Source organism: Balaenoptera acutorostrata, chromosome 12 (assembly GCF_949987535.1).
Source record: "Balaenoptera acutorostrata chromosome 12, mBalAcu1.1, whole genome shotgun sequence".
Lineage (NCBI taxonomy): Eukaryota > Metazoa > Chordata > Mammalia > Artiodactyla > Balaenopteridae > Balaenoptera > Balaenoptera acutorostrata.
Genome location: NC_080075.1, coordinates 934802 through 950233, shown reverse-complemented (window position 1 = coordinate 950233; position 15432 = coordinate 934802). Strand labels below are relative to the sequence as shown.

The window sequence follows — 15432 nt, the reverse complement described above, 5'->3', positions numbered from 1 at the left end:
TTGAAATTTCATTCTAGAAAATAACTAAGACTAGGAGGAAATTAATGAAGAGCTTTCAGGAGAAAATAGCGTCAGATTTATGCTTGAAAGGGTCATGTCTGCTGTGACGCGGCAAGAGGGTCGAAGAGATGCAAGAGCAGGTCTGGAGGACAGTTAGGAAACGCAGGTGGTTCAGGGAAAGGACAGTGTGGCTGTGAGCTGGAAATGGGCCGTCTAGAGAACGTTTAGGGGGGAAGATTGACGAGACTTGGTGATGGATCCCGTATAAAAGGTGGGCTCTCAGGGTTGGCGCCCAGGCTCCTGACTTTGCACCGGGATGAACGTTGGTCGCGTTCACTGCGAGTAGGAAATACTACACGAGATCTGGGTTTGAGCCTCCACTGTTGGTAAGTTAGTTTTAGGCGAGTTGAGTTGCAGACACCGGAGCGTGTGTGCGTGTGCGTGTGTGGGTGTAGGTGTGGCTCTGGGGGCTGGGGCTCTGCGGAGAGGCCCGAGCTGGGCATGTGGAGGTGGGCGTTGTGAGTCTGGACTGGCTAGCGCTGAGTCGAGGAACTCCGGTGTTTAATGGTCAGGTGAGTGAGGACCAGCCAGCAGGAGAGAACGGTAGTGGCCCGAGAAGCAGAGGAGAGCTGGGTGTCACGGGAGAAGTTGGTGACACAGAAGACAGGGGGGCTGTTTCCAGAGGAGGGCATAGATCGTATATGTCCTTTCAGACTCAGAGGTTTATCTTTATACCTTATTTATCGCATCTGGGGTCCAATTACATATGGTTTTATATCCTAGCTTTTATTATTTTTACTTAATTTTTATCATTAATATTTTTCTGTTCATAATCTTTAGTCTACTGAGTAGCTAGCTATCTACTTGACCTAGCCTTTGCTAGGCAATTAAGTTACTTCCATGTTTTAGAAACAATGTAATAATAAATGTCTTTGTGCATGTACTTTTTTTTTTTTTAATGATATTCTTGTCTGCTTACATTCTTTTTATGTATGTATGTATGTATGTATGTATGTATGGCTGTGTTGGGTCTTTGTTTCTGTGCGAGGGCTTTCTCTAGTTGTGGCAAGCGGGGGCCACTCTTCATCGCAGTGCGCGGGCCTCTCACTATCGCGGCCTCTCGTTGCCGAGCACAGGCTCCAGGCGCGCAGGCTCAGTAATTGTGGCTCACGGGCCGAGTTGCTCCGCGGCATGTGGGATCTTCCCAGACCAGGGCTCGAACCCACGTCCCCTGCATTGGCAGGCAGATTCTCAACCACTGCGCCACCAGGGAAGCCCTGTGCATGTGCTTTTGAAGGGGTTTATTTTAGGTGATTTTCTTAGGCTAGTATAACAGAAGTGGGATTATTTCATCAAAGGTTTAGAATGTATCACTGTGGTCTTAATCTTTCAGCAAAATGACATACTGTTGAAGCAGCGTTCATAAATACCTTTTTAAAAAATTTGCATTATTTTTATAAGTTGACATTAATTAAGATATTTATGAAAGACAGACATATAAAGAGGAAAGTAAATATCACTCCAGTTACTGAAATCTCACTGTTAATATTTTTTAAAAACATCTTTTTTTATCTCTTGTTCAATATAAATTCATACAGACATATTTTATATAGGTGGAATCTTATTACACTTTTTGTAACCTGCTTTTATAACCTCAGGATATGCCATGGCAATAAATATAGATGCCGTTATCATTTTTAATGGTTACATATGCACCATAAGTTTACTTAACCATTTAAGATTCAGCGTGTGTTTTTATAGGTTAATCTTAAAATCCTAGATGTGGCACTGCTGGGTCAAGGGGACACGTGTGATGTTTCAAGTACGTGTTTCCTTGTTGTGTTACGTATGGCTTTAAAGTGAAGATTTTTTGTTAGAGAACTCTTTTTTTTCTTTTGGAAAAAGATAATTTTTGGAAAATTGTGATAATTGATTTCAGACATCTAAAAATAGTGTGTGTTTGTATTTTCCATCATTTTATCTTTAGCTTTTGCCTGTGATGACAGAGCAGCTACAGTGGATGCCTTTTGTGAATGCCAAGCTTCACGAGCCTTTTGTAAAGTTTATATATTGGTCTCTAAGGCAGCTCGATGCTGGAACACAGGTAATTGGTGAATGGGAGTCTATCTGCAAGTAAAACCCTTTTGCTCTTGATCTTACTCTTTCACAGCTTTCCCCACGTGTCCTGTTCTGTTTCGGGACTTTTCCTTGCCTCCCTTGCTTTGTTCACCACTTTCTCTTCTTTCAGCTTTTACTATCCTATTTCTCAATGCTGTAGATCGGATTCAGGGTGTAACATTGTTTTTGAGTTTCAGAATTGTGTAATAAGGAGTTTCACTGTGTTAGGTTATTGTTGAAACCAACTGCCCCCCCCCCGCCTCATTATTTATTTTATAGTTTTTCATATTGTTCTGAAGGTAACAGAAATTGGTTTTTTGTGTTTATGCCAGTAAACACACACTAGCTAAATGGAACAGTGATTATTAGGATAACCTAATCAAAGAGGGAAAATTATTCCAGCATCTTATAAAATGAAGGGTAGGTGTTACCAGCTCATGTAAGGGTTATTTAATCCAAGTATGATGTGCGTATATAACCAGTTGTGCAATGAGTTGTAGTAGGTTTGTAAAATGTTACTTCCTCAGTTAGTATTGATAAATGCTGTTACAGCTTTCATTTGGTTAAACATGGAGAAAAACAGATTAGCGCTCGGGTAGCTTACTCTTGGTCCTGTGGAGCTCAGGAAGCGCACCGCTAAACTGCTAAGTGCAGGGCTGGTGGGTAAGTAGTGGAGTGGTTGAGGTTTAGGGAAAATGTCTTTCCTGAGAATATCCTAAATATTTTGCCTTCACGGCGCACACGAGCGAGTACGTGCGCGTGTGTGTGTGCGCGCACGTGCACGCACATACACACAGTTGACCTTAACTGTGTGTCTCACCAAAGTTATATAAATCATCTGGTCTGTTAATGTCACTGTTGACTTTGCTGTTCATGTGATGGTTTCTGAGAAAGGTTGGCCGAATGCTTGCTTTCAGCCGCAAAAGGCTAGACTCACAGAATTGAGTGAAACTTTGTTTTATCTTCCTTCCAGAAGAGTCTTCTCATTTTTCTTCAGATAATTTGAACTCTGTTCTTGTCTTCAGATCTCCACTCAGCACCACTCTGTGTGCACTGCCAGCCTGCACCCACTTTCTAGTGAAAAGTAGCCACTCTCCATTCTTGCCACTCTCCCATTCGTTGGCTCAACATTTACTGATGGGTTTTTAACATTTTAGTTTTAACAATTGTCTAATTGCAAGTACTTTTTTTTTAAATTAAGCTTTTTATTTTGAGATAGTTGTAGATTCACTTGTAGTCATAAGAAATAATAGAGCGATCACTTGTTTCCATTGCCCCAAAGGTGACATACTCCAAAACTAGTTGCAGTACCACAACCATAATACCGACATGGCTATAGTCAAGGTAACGGAACAGTTTCATCACCGTGAAGGTTTCTTATGTTGCTTTTTTAATATATAGACTTTATTTTATTTTTATTTTATTTTAATTTTTTTTTAATTTATTTATTTTTGGCTGTGTTGGGTTTTCGTTTCTGCGCGAGGGCTTTCTCTAGTTTTGGCAAGCGGGGGCCACTCTTCATCGCGGTGCGTGGGCCTCTCACTATCACGGCCTCTCTTACTTTTTTTTTTTTTTTTTTAAACTTTGGGTTTATTTTATTTATTTATTTATTTATTTATGGCTGTGTTGGATCTTCATTTCTGTGCGAGGGCTTTCTCTAGTTGTGGCAAGTGGGGGCCACTCTTCATCGCGGTGCGTGGGCCTCTCATTATCGCGGCCTCTCTTGTTGCGGAGCACAGGCTCCAGATGCGCAGGCTCAGTAATTGTGGTCGCGGCCTCTCTTGTTGCAGAGCACAGGCTCCAGACGCGCAGGCTCAGTAGTTGTGGCTCACGGGCCTAGTTGCTCCGCGGCATGTGGGAATCTTCCCAGACCAGGGCTCGAACCCGTGTCCCCTGCATTGGCAGGCGGATTCTCAACCACTGCGCCACCAGGGAAGTCCTAGACTTTATTTTTTAGAACGAATGTAGGTTCACAGCGAAATGGAGCACAGAGAGTTCCCGTAAACCCTTGCCCCACACGTGCACAGCCTCCCCACTACCAGCGTCCCACCAGATGGGACCTTTGTCACAGTCGATGGACCTGCACGTGCACGTCCTCATCACCCACAGTGTGAGGTTCACATCAGGGTCACTCTCGGTGTTGTACGTTCTGTGGGTTTTGACAGGTGTATCAGGGCATGTAACCGTCATTGTAGTATCATACAGAATAATTAGATACAAAAAATCGTTTGCCCTAAAAATCCTCTGTGTTGTGCCTATTCTTACCCTCCCCCCAACCCCTGACTCGTGGAAACCACCGGTCCATTTACTGTCTGCAGAGTTTTGCCTTTTCCAGAATGTCATAGAGCTGGAATCATACAGTATGTACCCTTTTCACATTGGCTTCTTTCACCTAGTCATATGTAATTAAGGTTCCTCCCTGTCTTTTCATGGTTTGATAACCCTCTTCTTTTTAGCCCTGAATAATATTCCATCGCCTGGATAGACCACAGTTTGTCTGTCCATCACCTACTGACAGATATGTTGGTTGCTTCCAAGTTTTGGCAATTATGAATAAAGTTGCTATCACATCCATGTGCAGGTTTTTGTGTGGATATAAGTTTTCACCTCCTTTGGGTAAATATCAAGGAGCATGATTATTGGATAGTATGGTAAGAATGTGCTTTTTTTTTTTTTTTTTTTTTTAAGAAACTACAAACTGTCTTCCAAAGTGGCTGTGCTATTCTGCGTTCCCACCAGCAGTGATGAGGGTTCCTGTTGCTCCACATCTCGCCAGCATTCAGTGTTATTTGTGTTCTGGGTTTGGACCCTTCTAATAGTGTGTAGCAGTATCTCACGGTGGTTTTAATTTGCGTCTCCCTGATGACGTATGATGTGGAGCGTCTTCTGTTTGCCTGACGTCTGTATGTCTTCTTTGGTGAGGTGTCCAGGTCCTTTGTGCACTTTTTAATTGGGTTGTGTGTTCTCTTATTGCTGAGTTTTTAGAATTCTTTGTATATTTGGATAACAGTCTTGTATCAGATGTGTCTTTTGCAGGTATTTTCTCCTAGGGTGTACCTCCGAGCCTAGGTGTTTCTCTGTGGCTTGTCTTTGCATTCTCTTGACAGTGCCTTTCACAGAGCAAGACTTTTTGATTTTAATGAAGTCCAGCTTATCAATTATTTTTCACAGATCGTGCCCTTTGGTGGTGTATCTAAAAAGTGATCACCGTACCCAAAGTGTTGTTATACCCTCTTGGAGGATTGACCCGTTCATCACTATGTGGTGCCCCTCCTTTCCCTGGTAACGTTCCCTGCTCTGAAGCCTGTTTTGTCTGAAATTAAGATTTCAAAGCTGTTCCAGCCTTCTTGTGATTACTGTCAGCATGGTATATCTTTCTTTATCCATTTATTGAATACTTTTAATCTGTATGTGTCTTTAGATTTAAAATGGGTTTCTTGTAGACAGTGTGTAGGGGTCTTCTATTACAGTCTCTTGTAATTGGTGTGTTTTGACTGTTGTTATTTAGAGTGATTATTGATACTGTTTGGTTAATATTTACCCTAGTTGTCAGTTTTCTATTTGTTGACATTGTTCTTTGTTTTGTTCTTCTACTCTTTTCTTTTGTGGCTTTAACTGGAAATATGATAGTCTACTTTCTATCCTTTCTTAGCATGTCAATTGTACTACTTTTTTTAGTGGTTGAGTACCTTATTAGAACAAAATATTCCTAATTCTTTTCTTTTCTTTTTTTTTTTTTTAAACATCTTTATTGAAGTATAATTGCTTCACAATGGTGTGTTAGTTTCTGCTTTATAACAAAGTAAATCAGCTACACATATACACACATTCCCATATCTCCTCCCTCCCGCATCTCCCTCCCTCCCACCCTCCCCATCCCACCCCCCCCCCAGGCGGTCACAAAGCACCGAGCTGATCTCCCTGTGCTATGTGGCTGCTTCCCACTAGCTATCTATTTTACATTTGGTAGTGTATATATGTCCATGACACTCTCTCACCCTGTCACATCTCACCCCTCCCCCTCCCCATATCCTCAAGTCCATTCTTTAGTAGGTCTGTGTCTTTATTCCCATCTTGCCACTAGGTTCTTCATGCCCTTTTTTTTTTTTTCTTAGATTCCATATATATGTGTTAGCATACTGTATTTATTTTTCTCTTTCTGACTTACTTCACTCTGTATGACAGACTCTAACTCCATCCACCTCATTACAAATACCTCCATTTCATTTCTTTTTATGACTGAGTAATATTCCATTGTATACATGTGCCACATCTTCTTTATCCATTCATCCGATGATGGACACTTAGGTTGCTTCCATGTCCTGGCTATTGTAAATAGAGCTGCAATGAACATTTTGGTACATGACTCTTTTTGAATTATGGTTTTCTCAGGGTATATGCCCAGTAGTGGGATTGCTGGGTCATATGGTAGTTCTATTTTTAGTTTTTTAAGGAACCTCCATACTGTTCTCCGTAGTGGCTGTGTCAATTTACATTCCCACCAACAGTGCAAGAGTGTTCCCTTTTCTCCACATCCTCTCCAGCATTTATTGTTTGTAGATTTTTTGATGATGGCCATTCTGGCCGGTGTGAGATGATACCTCATTGTAGTTTTGATTTGCATTTCTCTAATGATTAATGATGTTGAGCATTCTTTCATGTGTCTGTTGGCCATCTGTATATCTTCTTTGGAGAAATGTCTATTTAGGTCTTCTGCCCATTTTTGGATTGGGTTGTTTGTTTTTTTGTTATTGAGCTGCATGAGCTGCTTGTAAATCTTGGAGATTAATCCTTTGTCAGTTGCTTCATTTGCAAATATTTTCTCCCATTCTGAGGGTTGTCTTTTGGTGTTGTTTATGGTTTCCTTTGCTGTGCAAAAACTTTTAAGTTACATTAGGTCCCATTTGTTTATTTGTGTTTTTATTTCCATTTCTCTAGGAGCTGGGTCAAAAAGGATCTTGCTGTGATTTATGTCATAGAGTGTTCTGCCTATGTTTTCCTCTAAGAGTTTGATAGTGTCTGGCTTTACACTTAGGTCTTCAATCCATTTTGAGTTTACTTTTGTGTATGGTGTCAGGGAGTGTTCTAATTTCATACTTTTACATGTACCTGTCCAATTTTCCCAGCACCACTTATTGAAGAGGCTGTCTTTTCTCCACTGTATATGCTTGCCTCCTTTATCAAAGATAAGGTGACTATATGTGTGTGGGTTTATCTCTGGGTTTCTATCCTGTTCCATTGATCTATATTTCTGTTTTTGTGCCAGTACCAAACTGTCTTGATTACTGTAGCTTTGTAATATAGTCTAAAGTCAGGGAGCCTGATTCCTCCAGCTCCATTTTTCGTTCTCAAGATTGCTTTGGCTATTCGGGGTCTTTTGTGTCTCCATACAAATTGTGAAATTTTTTGTTCAGTTCTGTGAAAAATGCCAGTGGTAGTTTGATAGGGATTGCATTGAATCTGTAGATTGCTTTGGGTAGTAGAGTCATTTTCACAATGTTGATTCTTCCAATCCAAGAACATGGTATATCTCTCCATCTATTTGTATCATCTTTAATTTCTTTCATCAGTGTCCTATAATTTTCTGCATACAGGTCTTTTGTCTCCTTAGGTAGGTTTATTCCTAGATATTTTATTCTTTTTGTTGCAATGGTAAACGGGAGTGTTTTCTTAATTTCACTTTCAGATTTTTCATCATTAGTATATAGGAATGCAAGAGATTTCTGTGCATTAATTTTGTATCCTGCTACTTTACCAAATTCATTGATTAGCTCTAGTAGTTTTCTGGTGGCAGTTTTAGGATTCTCTATGTATAGTATCATGTCATCTGCAAACAGTGACAGCTTTACTTCTTCTTTTCCGATTTGGATTCCTTTTATTTCTTTGTCTTCTCTGATTGCTGTGGCTAGGACTTCCAGAACTATGTTGAATAATAGTGGTGAGAGTGGGCAACCTTGTCTTGTTCCTGATCTTAGTGGAAATGGTTTCAGTTTTTCACCATTGAGGACAATGTTGACTGTGGGTTTGTTATATATGGCCTTTATTATGTTGAGGAAATTTCCCTCTATGCCTACTTTCTGCAGGGCTTTTATCATAAATGGGTGTTGAATTTTGTCAAAAGCTTTCTCTGCATCTATTGAGATGATCATATGGTTTTTCTCCTTCAATTTGTTAATGTGATGTATCCCGTTGATTGATTTGCATATATTGAAGAATCCTTGCATTCCTGGAATAAACCCCACTTGATCATGGTGTATAATCCTTTTAATGTGCTGTTGGATTCTGTTTGCTAGTATTTTGTTGAGGATTTTTGCATCTATGTTCATCAGTGATATTGGCCTGTAGTTTTCTTTCTTTGTGACATCTTTGTCTGGTTTTGGTATCAGGGTGATGGTGGCCTCGTAGGATGAGTTTGGGAGTGCTCCTCCCTCTGCTATATTTTGGAAGAGTTTGAGAAGGATAGGTGTTAGCTCTTCTCTAAATGTTTGATAGAATTCACCTGTGAAGCCATCTGGTCCTGGGCTTTTGTTTGTTGGAAGATTTTTAATCACAGTTTCAATTTCAGTGCTTGTGATTGGTCTGTTCATATTTTCTATTTCTTCCTGGTTCAGTCTCGGTAGGTTGTGCATTTCTAAGAATCTGTCCATTTCTTCCAGGTTGTCCAGTTTATTGACATACAGTTGCTTGTAGTAATCTCTCATGATCGTTTGTATTTCTGCAGTGTCAGTGGTTACTTCTCCTTTTTCATTTCTAATTCTATTGATCTGAGTCTTCTCCCTTTTTCTCTTGATGAGTCTGGCTAATGGTTTATCAATTTTGTTTATCTTCTCAAAGAACCAGCTTTTAGTTTCATTGATTTTTGCTATTGTTTCCTTCATTTCTTTTTCAATTATTTCTGACCTGATCTTTATAATTTCTTTCCTTCTGCTGGCTTTGGGGTTTTTTTGTTCTTCTTTCTCTAATTGCTTTAGGTGCAAGGTTAGGTTGTTTATTCGAGATGTTTCCTGTTTCTTGAGGTAGGCTTGTATTGCTATAAACTTCCCTCTTAGCACTGCTTTTGCTGTGTCCCATAGGTTTTGGGTCGTCGTGTCTCCATTGTCATTTGTTTCTAGGTATTTTTTGATTTCCCCTTTGATTTCTTCAGTAATCACTTCGTTATTAAGTAATGTATTGTGTAGCCTCCATGTGTTTGTATTTTTTACAGATCTTTTCCTGTAATTGATATCTAGTCTCATAGCATTGTGGTCGGAAAAGATACTTGATACGATTTCAATTTTCTTAAATTTACCAAGGCTTGATTTGTGACCCAAGATATGATCTATCCTGGAGAATGTTCCATGAGCACTTGAGAAAAATGTGTATTCTGTTGTTTTTGGGTGGAATGTCCTATAAATATCAATTAAGTCCATATTGTTTAATGTATCATTTAAAGCTTGTGTTTCCTTATTTATTTTCATTTTGGATGATCTGTCCATTGGTGAAAGTGGGGTGTTAAAGTCCCCTACTATGATTGTGTTGCTGTCAATTTCCCCTTTCATGGCTGTTAGTATTTGCCTTATGTATTGAGGTGCTCCTATGTTGGGTGCATAAATATTTACAATTGTTATACCTTCCTCTTGGATCGATCCCTTGATCATTATATAGTGTCCTTCTTTGTCTCTTGTAATAGTCTTTATTTTAAAGTCTATTTTGTCTGATATGAGAATTGCTACTCCAGCTTTCTTTTGATTTCCATTTGCATGGAATATCTTTTTCCATCCCCTCACTTTCAGTCTGTATGTGTCCCTAGGTCTGAAGTGGGTCTCTTGTAGACAGCATATGTATGGGTCTTGTTTTTGTATCCATTCAGCCAGCCTGTGTCTTTTGGTGGGAGCATTTAATCCATTTACATTCAAGGTAATTATCGATATGTATGTTCCTATTCCCATTTTCTTAAATGTATTGGGTTTGTTATTGTAGGTGTTTTCCTTCTCTTGTGTTTCTTGCCTAGAGAATTTCCTTTAGCATTTGTTGTAAAGCTGGTTTGGTGGTGCTGAACTCTCTCAGCTTTTGCTTGTCTGTAAAGGTTTTAATTTCTCCATCGAATCTGAATGAGATCCTTGCTGGGTAGAGTAATCTTGGTTGTAGGTTTTTCTCCTTCATGACTTTAAGTATATCCTGCCACTCCCTTCTGGCTTGCAGAGTTTCTGCTGATAGATCAGATGTTAACCTTATGGGGATTCCCTTGTGTGTTATTTGTTTTTTTTCCCTTGCTGCCTTTAATATGTTTTCCTTATATTTAATTTTTGACAGTTTGATTAATATGTGTCTTGGCGTGTTCCTCCTTGGGTTTATCCTGTATGGGACTCTCTGTGCTTCCAGGACTTGATTAACTATTTCCTTTCCCATATTAGGGAAGTTTTCAACTATAATCTCTTCAAAAATTTTCTCAGTCCCTTTCTTTTTCTCTTCTTCTTCTGGTACCCCTATAATTCGAATGTTGGCACGTTTAATGTTGTCCCAGAGGTCTCTGAGACTGTCCTCAGTTCTTTTCATTCTTTTTTCTTTATCCTGCTCTGTAGTAGTTATTTCCACCATTTTATCTTCCAGGTCACTTATCCTTTCTTCTGCCTCAGTTATTCTACTATTGATCCCATCTAGAGTATTTTTAATTTCATTTATTGTGTTTTTCATCATTGCTTGGTTCCTCTTTAGTTCTTCTACATCCTTGTTAAATGTTTCTTGCATTTTGTCTATTCTATTTCCAAGATTTTAGATCATCCTTACTATCATTATTCTGAATTCTTTTTCAGGTAGACTACCTATTTCCTCTTCATTTGTTAAGTCCAGTGTGTTTTGACCCTGCTTCTTCATCTGCTGTGTGTTTTTCTGTCATCTCATTTTGCTTATCTTACTGTGTTTGCGGTCTCCTTTTCACAGGCTGCAGGTTCCTAGTTCCCGTTGTTTTTGGTATCTGTCCCCAGGGGCTAAGGTTGGTTCAGTGGGTTGTGTAGGCTTCCTGGTGGAGGGGACTAGTGCCTGAGTTCTGGTGGATGAGGCTGGATCTTGTCTTTCTGGTGGGCACGTCCACGTCTGGTGGTGTGTTTTGGGGTATCTGTGGCCTTATTATGATTTTAGGCAGCCTCTCTGCTAATGGATGGGGCTGTGTTCCTGTCTTGCTAGTTGTTTGGCATAGGGTGTCCAGCACTGTAGCTTGCTGGTCGTTGAGTGAAGCTGGGTCTTGATGTTGAGATGGAGATCTCTGAGAGATTTTTGCCGTTTGGTATTACGTGGAGCTGGGAGGTCTCTTGTGGACCAGTGTCCTGAAGTTGGCTCTCCCACCTCAGAGGCACAGCCCTGATGCCTGGCTGGAGCACCAAGAGCCTTTCATCCACACTGCTCAGAATAAAAGGGAGAAAAAAATAGAAAGAAAGAAAGAAAGAGGATAAAATAAAATAAAATAAAGCTATTATAATAAAAAATAAGAAAAAAATTATTAAGAATAAATGTATTCAGAAAAAAAAATTTTTTTAATTTTTAAAAATAGATTTATTGGCCTTCCCTGGTGGCGCAGTGGTTACGAATCCGCCTGCCAACGCAGGGGACACGGGTTCGAGCCCTGGTCCAGGAAGATCCCACATGCCGCGGAGCAACTAAGCCTGTGCGCCACAACTACTGAGACTGCGCTCTAGAGCCCGCAAGCCACAACTACTGAGCCTGCGTGCCACAACTACTGAAGCCCGCACACCCTAGAGCCCGTGCTCCACAATAAGAGAAGCCACTGCAATGAGAGGCCTGCGCACTGCAACAAAGAGTAGCCCCCGCTCACCGCAACTAGAGAAAGCCCGCGCGCAGCAATGAAGACCCAACACAGCCAAAAATAAAACAAAATAAAAAATAAAATAAAATAAATTTAAAAAAATAGATTTATTAATTTTTTATAGTAAAAAATAAGAAAAAAATTATTAAGAAAAAAATTTATTAAGAAAAAAATTTTTAATTTTTTAAAATAAAAAATATGAAAAAACTTATTAAAAATTTTTTTTAATTTCTAAAAATAGAAAATAAGGAAAAAATTATTAATAAAACATTTATTAGGAAAAAAAATTTTTTAAGTAAAAAAAAAAAAAAAAAACACAGACCTAACCCTAGGACTAATGGTGAAAGCAAAGCTATACAGACAAAATCTCACCCAGAAGCATACACATATACACTCACAAAAAAAGGAAAAGGGGAAAAATTAATATATCCTTCTCCCAAAGTCCACCTCTTGAATTTGGGATGATTCGTTGTCTATTCAGGTATTCAACAGATGCAGGGTACATCAAGTTGTTTGTGGAGCTTTAATCCGCTGCTCCTGAGGCTGCTGGGAGAGATTTCCCTTTCTCTTCTTTGTTCGCACAGCTCCCGGGGTTCAGCTTTGGATTTGGATCCGCCTCTGCATGTAGGTCGCCTGAGGGTGTCTGTTCCCCGCCCAGACAGAACGGGGTTAAAGGAGCAGCTGCTTCGGGGGCTCTGGCTCACTCAGGCTGGGGGGGAGGGAGGGGTACGGATGCGGGGCGAGCCTGCGGCGGCAGAGGCCGGCATGACGTTGCAGCAGCCTGAGGTGCGCCGTGCGTTCTCCCGGGGAAGTTGTCCCTGGATCACGGGACCCTGGCGGCGGCGGGCTGCACAGGCTTCCGGGAGGGGCGGTGTGGAGAGTGATCTGTGCTCGCACACAGGCTTCTTGGTGGCGGCAGCAGCAGCCTTAGCGTCTCATGCCCGTCTCTGGGGTCCGCGCTGATAACTGCGGCTCGCGCCCGCCTCTGGGGTCTGCGCTGATAGCCGCAGCTCGCGCCCGTCTCTGGAGTTCGTTTAGGCGGCGCTCTGAATCCCCTCTCCTTGCGCGCCGCAAAACAAAGAGGCAAGAAAAAGTCTCTTGCCTCTTTGGCAGCTGCAGACTGTTTCCCGGACTCCCTCCCGGCTAGCACCAAAGCCCAAGCCTCAGCTCCCAGCCCCCACCCGCCCTGGCAGCTGAGCAGACAAGCCTCTCAGGCTGGTGAGCGCTGCTCGGCGCCAAGCCTCCGTGCGGGAGTCTCTCCGCTTTGCCCTCCGCACCCCTGTGGCTGTGCTCTACTCCGCGGCTCCGAAGCTCCCCCCTCCGCCACCCGCAGTCTCTGCCCGCGAAGGGGCTTCCTAGTGTGTGGAATCCTTTCCTCCTTCACGGCTCCCTCCCACTGGTGCAGGTCCTGTCCGTATTCTTTTGTCTCTGTTATTTCTTTTTTCTTTTGCCCTACCCAAGTACATGGGGAGTTTCTTGCCTTTTGGGAGGTCTGACGTCTTCTGCCAGCGTTCAGTGGGTGTTCTGTAGATGTATTTCTACTGTTATCTGTGGGAAGGAAGGTGATCTCCGCGTCTTACTCTTCTGCCATCTTGCCCCTCCCTCCCTAATTCTTTTCTTCTGTGTTTTATTCTTTTGTATCATTGCTGTCATTCATTACCCCTATACATAAGCACACACACGTGTGTATATATGTTATACACACATGCACATATAAACACACACATGCATACATAATCGAATACCTTGTTGCTATTACTTTCAGCAAACTGTTATCTGTTAGACCAATTAAGAATAAGAAAAATAAGTGTTTTTATTTTACTTGCACTTCTTCCTTCCCTAATGTTCTTACTTTGTGTACATCCAAGTTTCCCAAGATATATAATTTCCTTCTCTCTAAAGAATTTTTGTTAGTATTTCTTGCAAGACAGGTCTACTGGTAACAGATTCCTTCAATTTTTGTTGATCTGAGAAAATCTTTATTTCCACTTCATTTCTGGTGGATGATTTTGCGGTATATAGAACTCTAAGTTGGCAGGTTTTTCCCTCAACACTTTAAATACCTCCTCTGCACTCTTCGTACTTATGTGGCTTTTGAAGAGAACCTGGATGTAATTCTTATCTTTGCTCTGCTATAGGTGAGCTGTTTTTTCCTCTGGCTTCTATTAGGATTCTTTTCATTAGCTTTTCTTTTCTTTCTTTTTTCCAGCTGCGCGACATGCGGGATCTTACTTCCCCCACCAGGGGTTGAACCTGTGCCCCCTGTGGTGGAAGTGCAGAGTCTTAACCACTGCATCACCAGGGAGGTCCCTAGCTTTTATTTTCTGTAGTTGATGATACACTTTGGTGTAGTGTTTTGTTTTGTTTTCTTTTTTCTTTTGGTACTTATCCTACTTGGTGTTCTCTGAGCTTCCTGGTTCTGTGTTTTTGTTTCTGCCATTAATTTGAGGGAGGTTCTCAGTCATTATTGTTTCAAGTATTTCTTCTGTTTCTTTTTCTCTTTTCCTTCTGGTATTCCCATTACCCGTATGTCACACCTTTTGTAGTTGTCCCATAATTTTTGTATATTCTGTTCCATTTTTTCAGTCTTTTCTTTTTCTCTTTGCTTTTTTTTTTTTTTTTTGGCAGGGGTGGCTGCGTTGGGTCTTCGTTGCTGTGTGCGGGCTTTCTCTAATTGCAGCGAGCGGTGTCTACTCTTCGTTGCGGTGCGTGGGCTTCTCATTGCGGTGGCTTCTCTCGTTGCGGAGCACAGGCTCTGGGCGCGTGGGCTTCAGTAGTTGTGGCACACGGGCTCAGTAGTTGTGGCTCGCGGGCTCTAGAGCGCAGGGTCAGTAGTTGTGGTGCACGGGCTTAGTTGCTCCATGGCATGTGGGATCTTCCCGGACCAGGGCTCGAACCTGTGTCACCTGCATTGGCAGGTGGATTCTTACCCACTGCGCCACCAGGGAAGCCCCTCTCTTAGCTTTTTTTTTTTTTTTTTTTTAATTCCATATATATGTTCAATCCCACAAGACATTAATGCTTATTAATTAAAGCAGTGGTCATTGAGATTTGCCATTTTTTTTTTTAAATTTTATAGCTACTTTATTTATTTCTTTCTTTATTTTTGGCTGTGTTGGGTCCTCAGTTCGTGCGAGGGCTTTCTCTAGTTACGGCAAGTGGGGGCCACTCTTCATCGCGGTGCGCGGGCCTCTCACTATCGCGGCCCCTCCCGTCGCGGGGCACAGGCTCCAGACGCGCAGGCTCAGTAGTTGTGGCTCACGGGCCCAGCTGCTCCGTGGCATGTGGGATCCTCCCAGACCAGGGCTCGAACCCGTGTCCCCTGCATTAGCAGGCAGATTCTCAACCACTGCGCCACCAGGGAAGCCCTCTCTTTGCTTTTTAGTGTCTGAAGTTTCTGCAGAAGGTATCGTCAAGCTCAGAGGTTGTTTCTGGAGCCGCGTAGATTCCACTGATGAGCCCAGCAAAGCTGTTCTCCATTTGCAGTGGTTTTCATCTCTAGTGTTCCTTTTGGT

The 15432-nt window shown here is 41.7% G+C and overlaps 1 protein-coding gene across 12 annotated transcripts in view; it reads left to right on the top strand.

Moving 5' to 3' along the window:
* Positions 1 to 15432, top strand: part of CCDC138 (coiled-coil domain containing 138) — a 78132-nt gene that overhangs the window by 29861 nt on the left and 32839 nt on the right. For 9 of the 12 annotated variants that reach the window (XM_057558101.1, XM_057558106.1, XM_057558099.1 and 6 more), the window contains one exon: positions 1988 to 2104. The exons of the other annotated variants lie outside the window; for them this stretch is intronic. In XM_057558101.1, coding sequence (XP_057414084.1) covers positions 1988 to 2104 — 117 coding nt within the window. The remainder of the gene's footprint in view (positions 1 to 1987; positions 2105 to 15432) is intronic. 12 annotated transcript variants of the gene reach the window in all.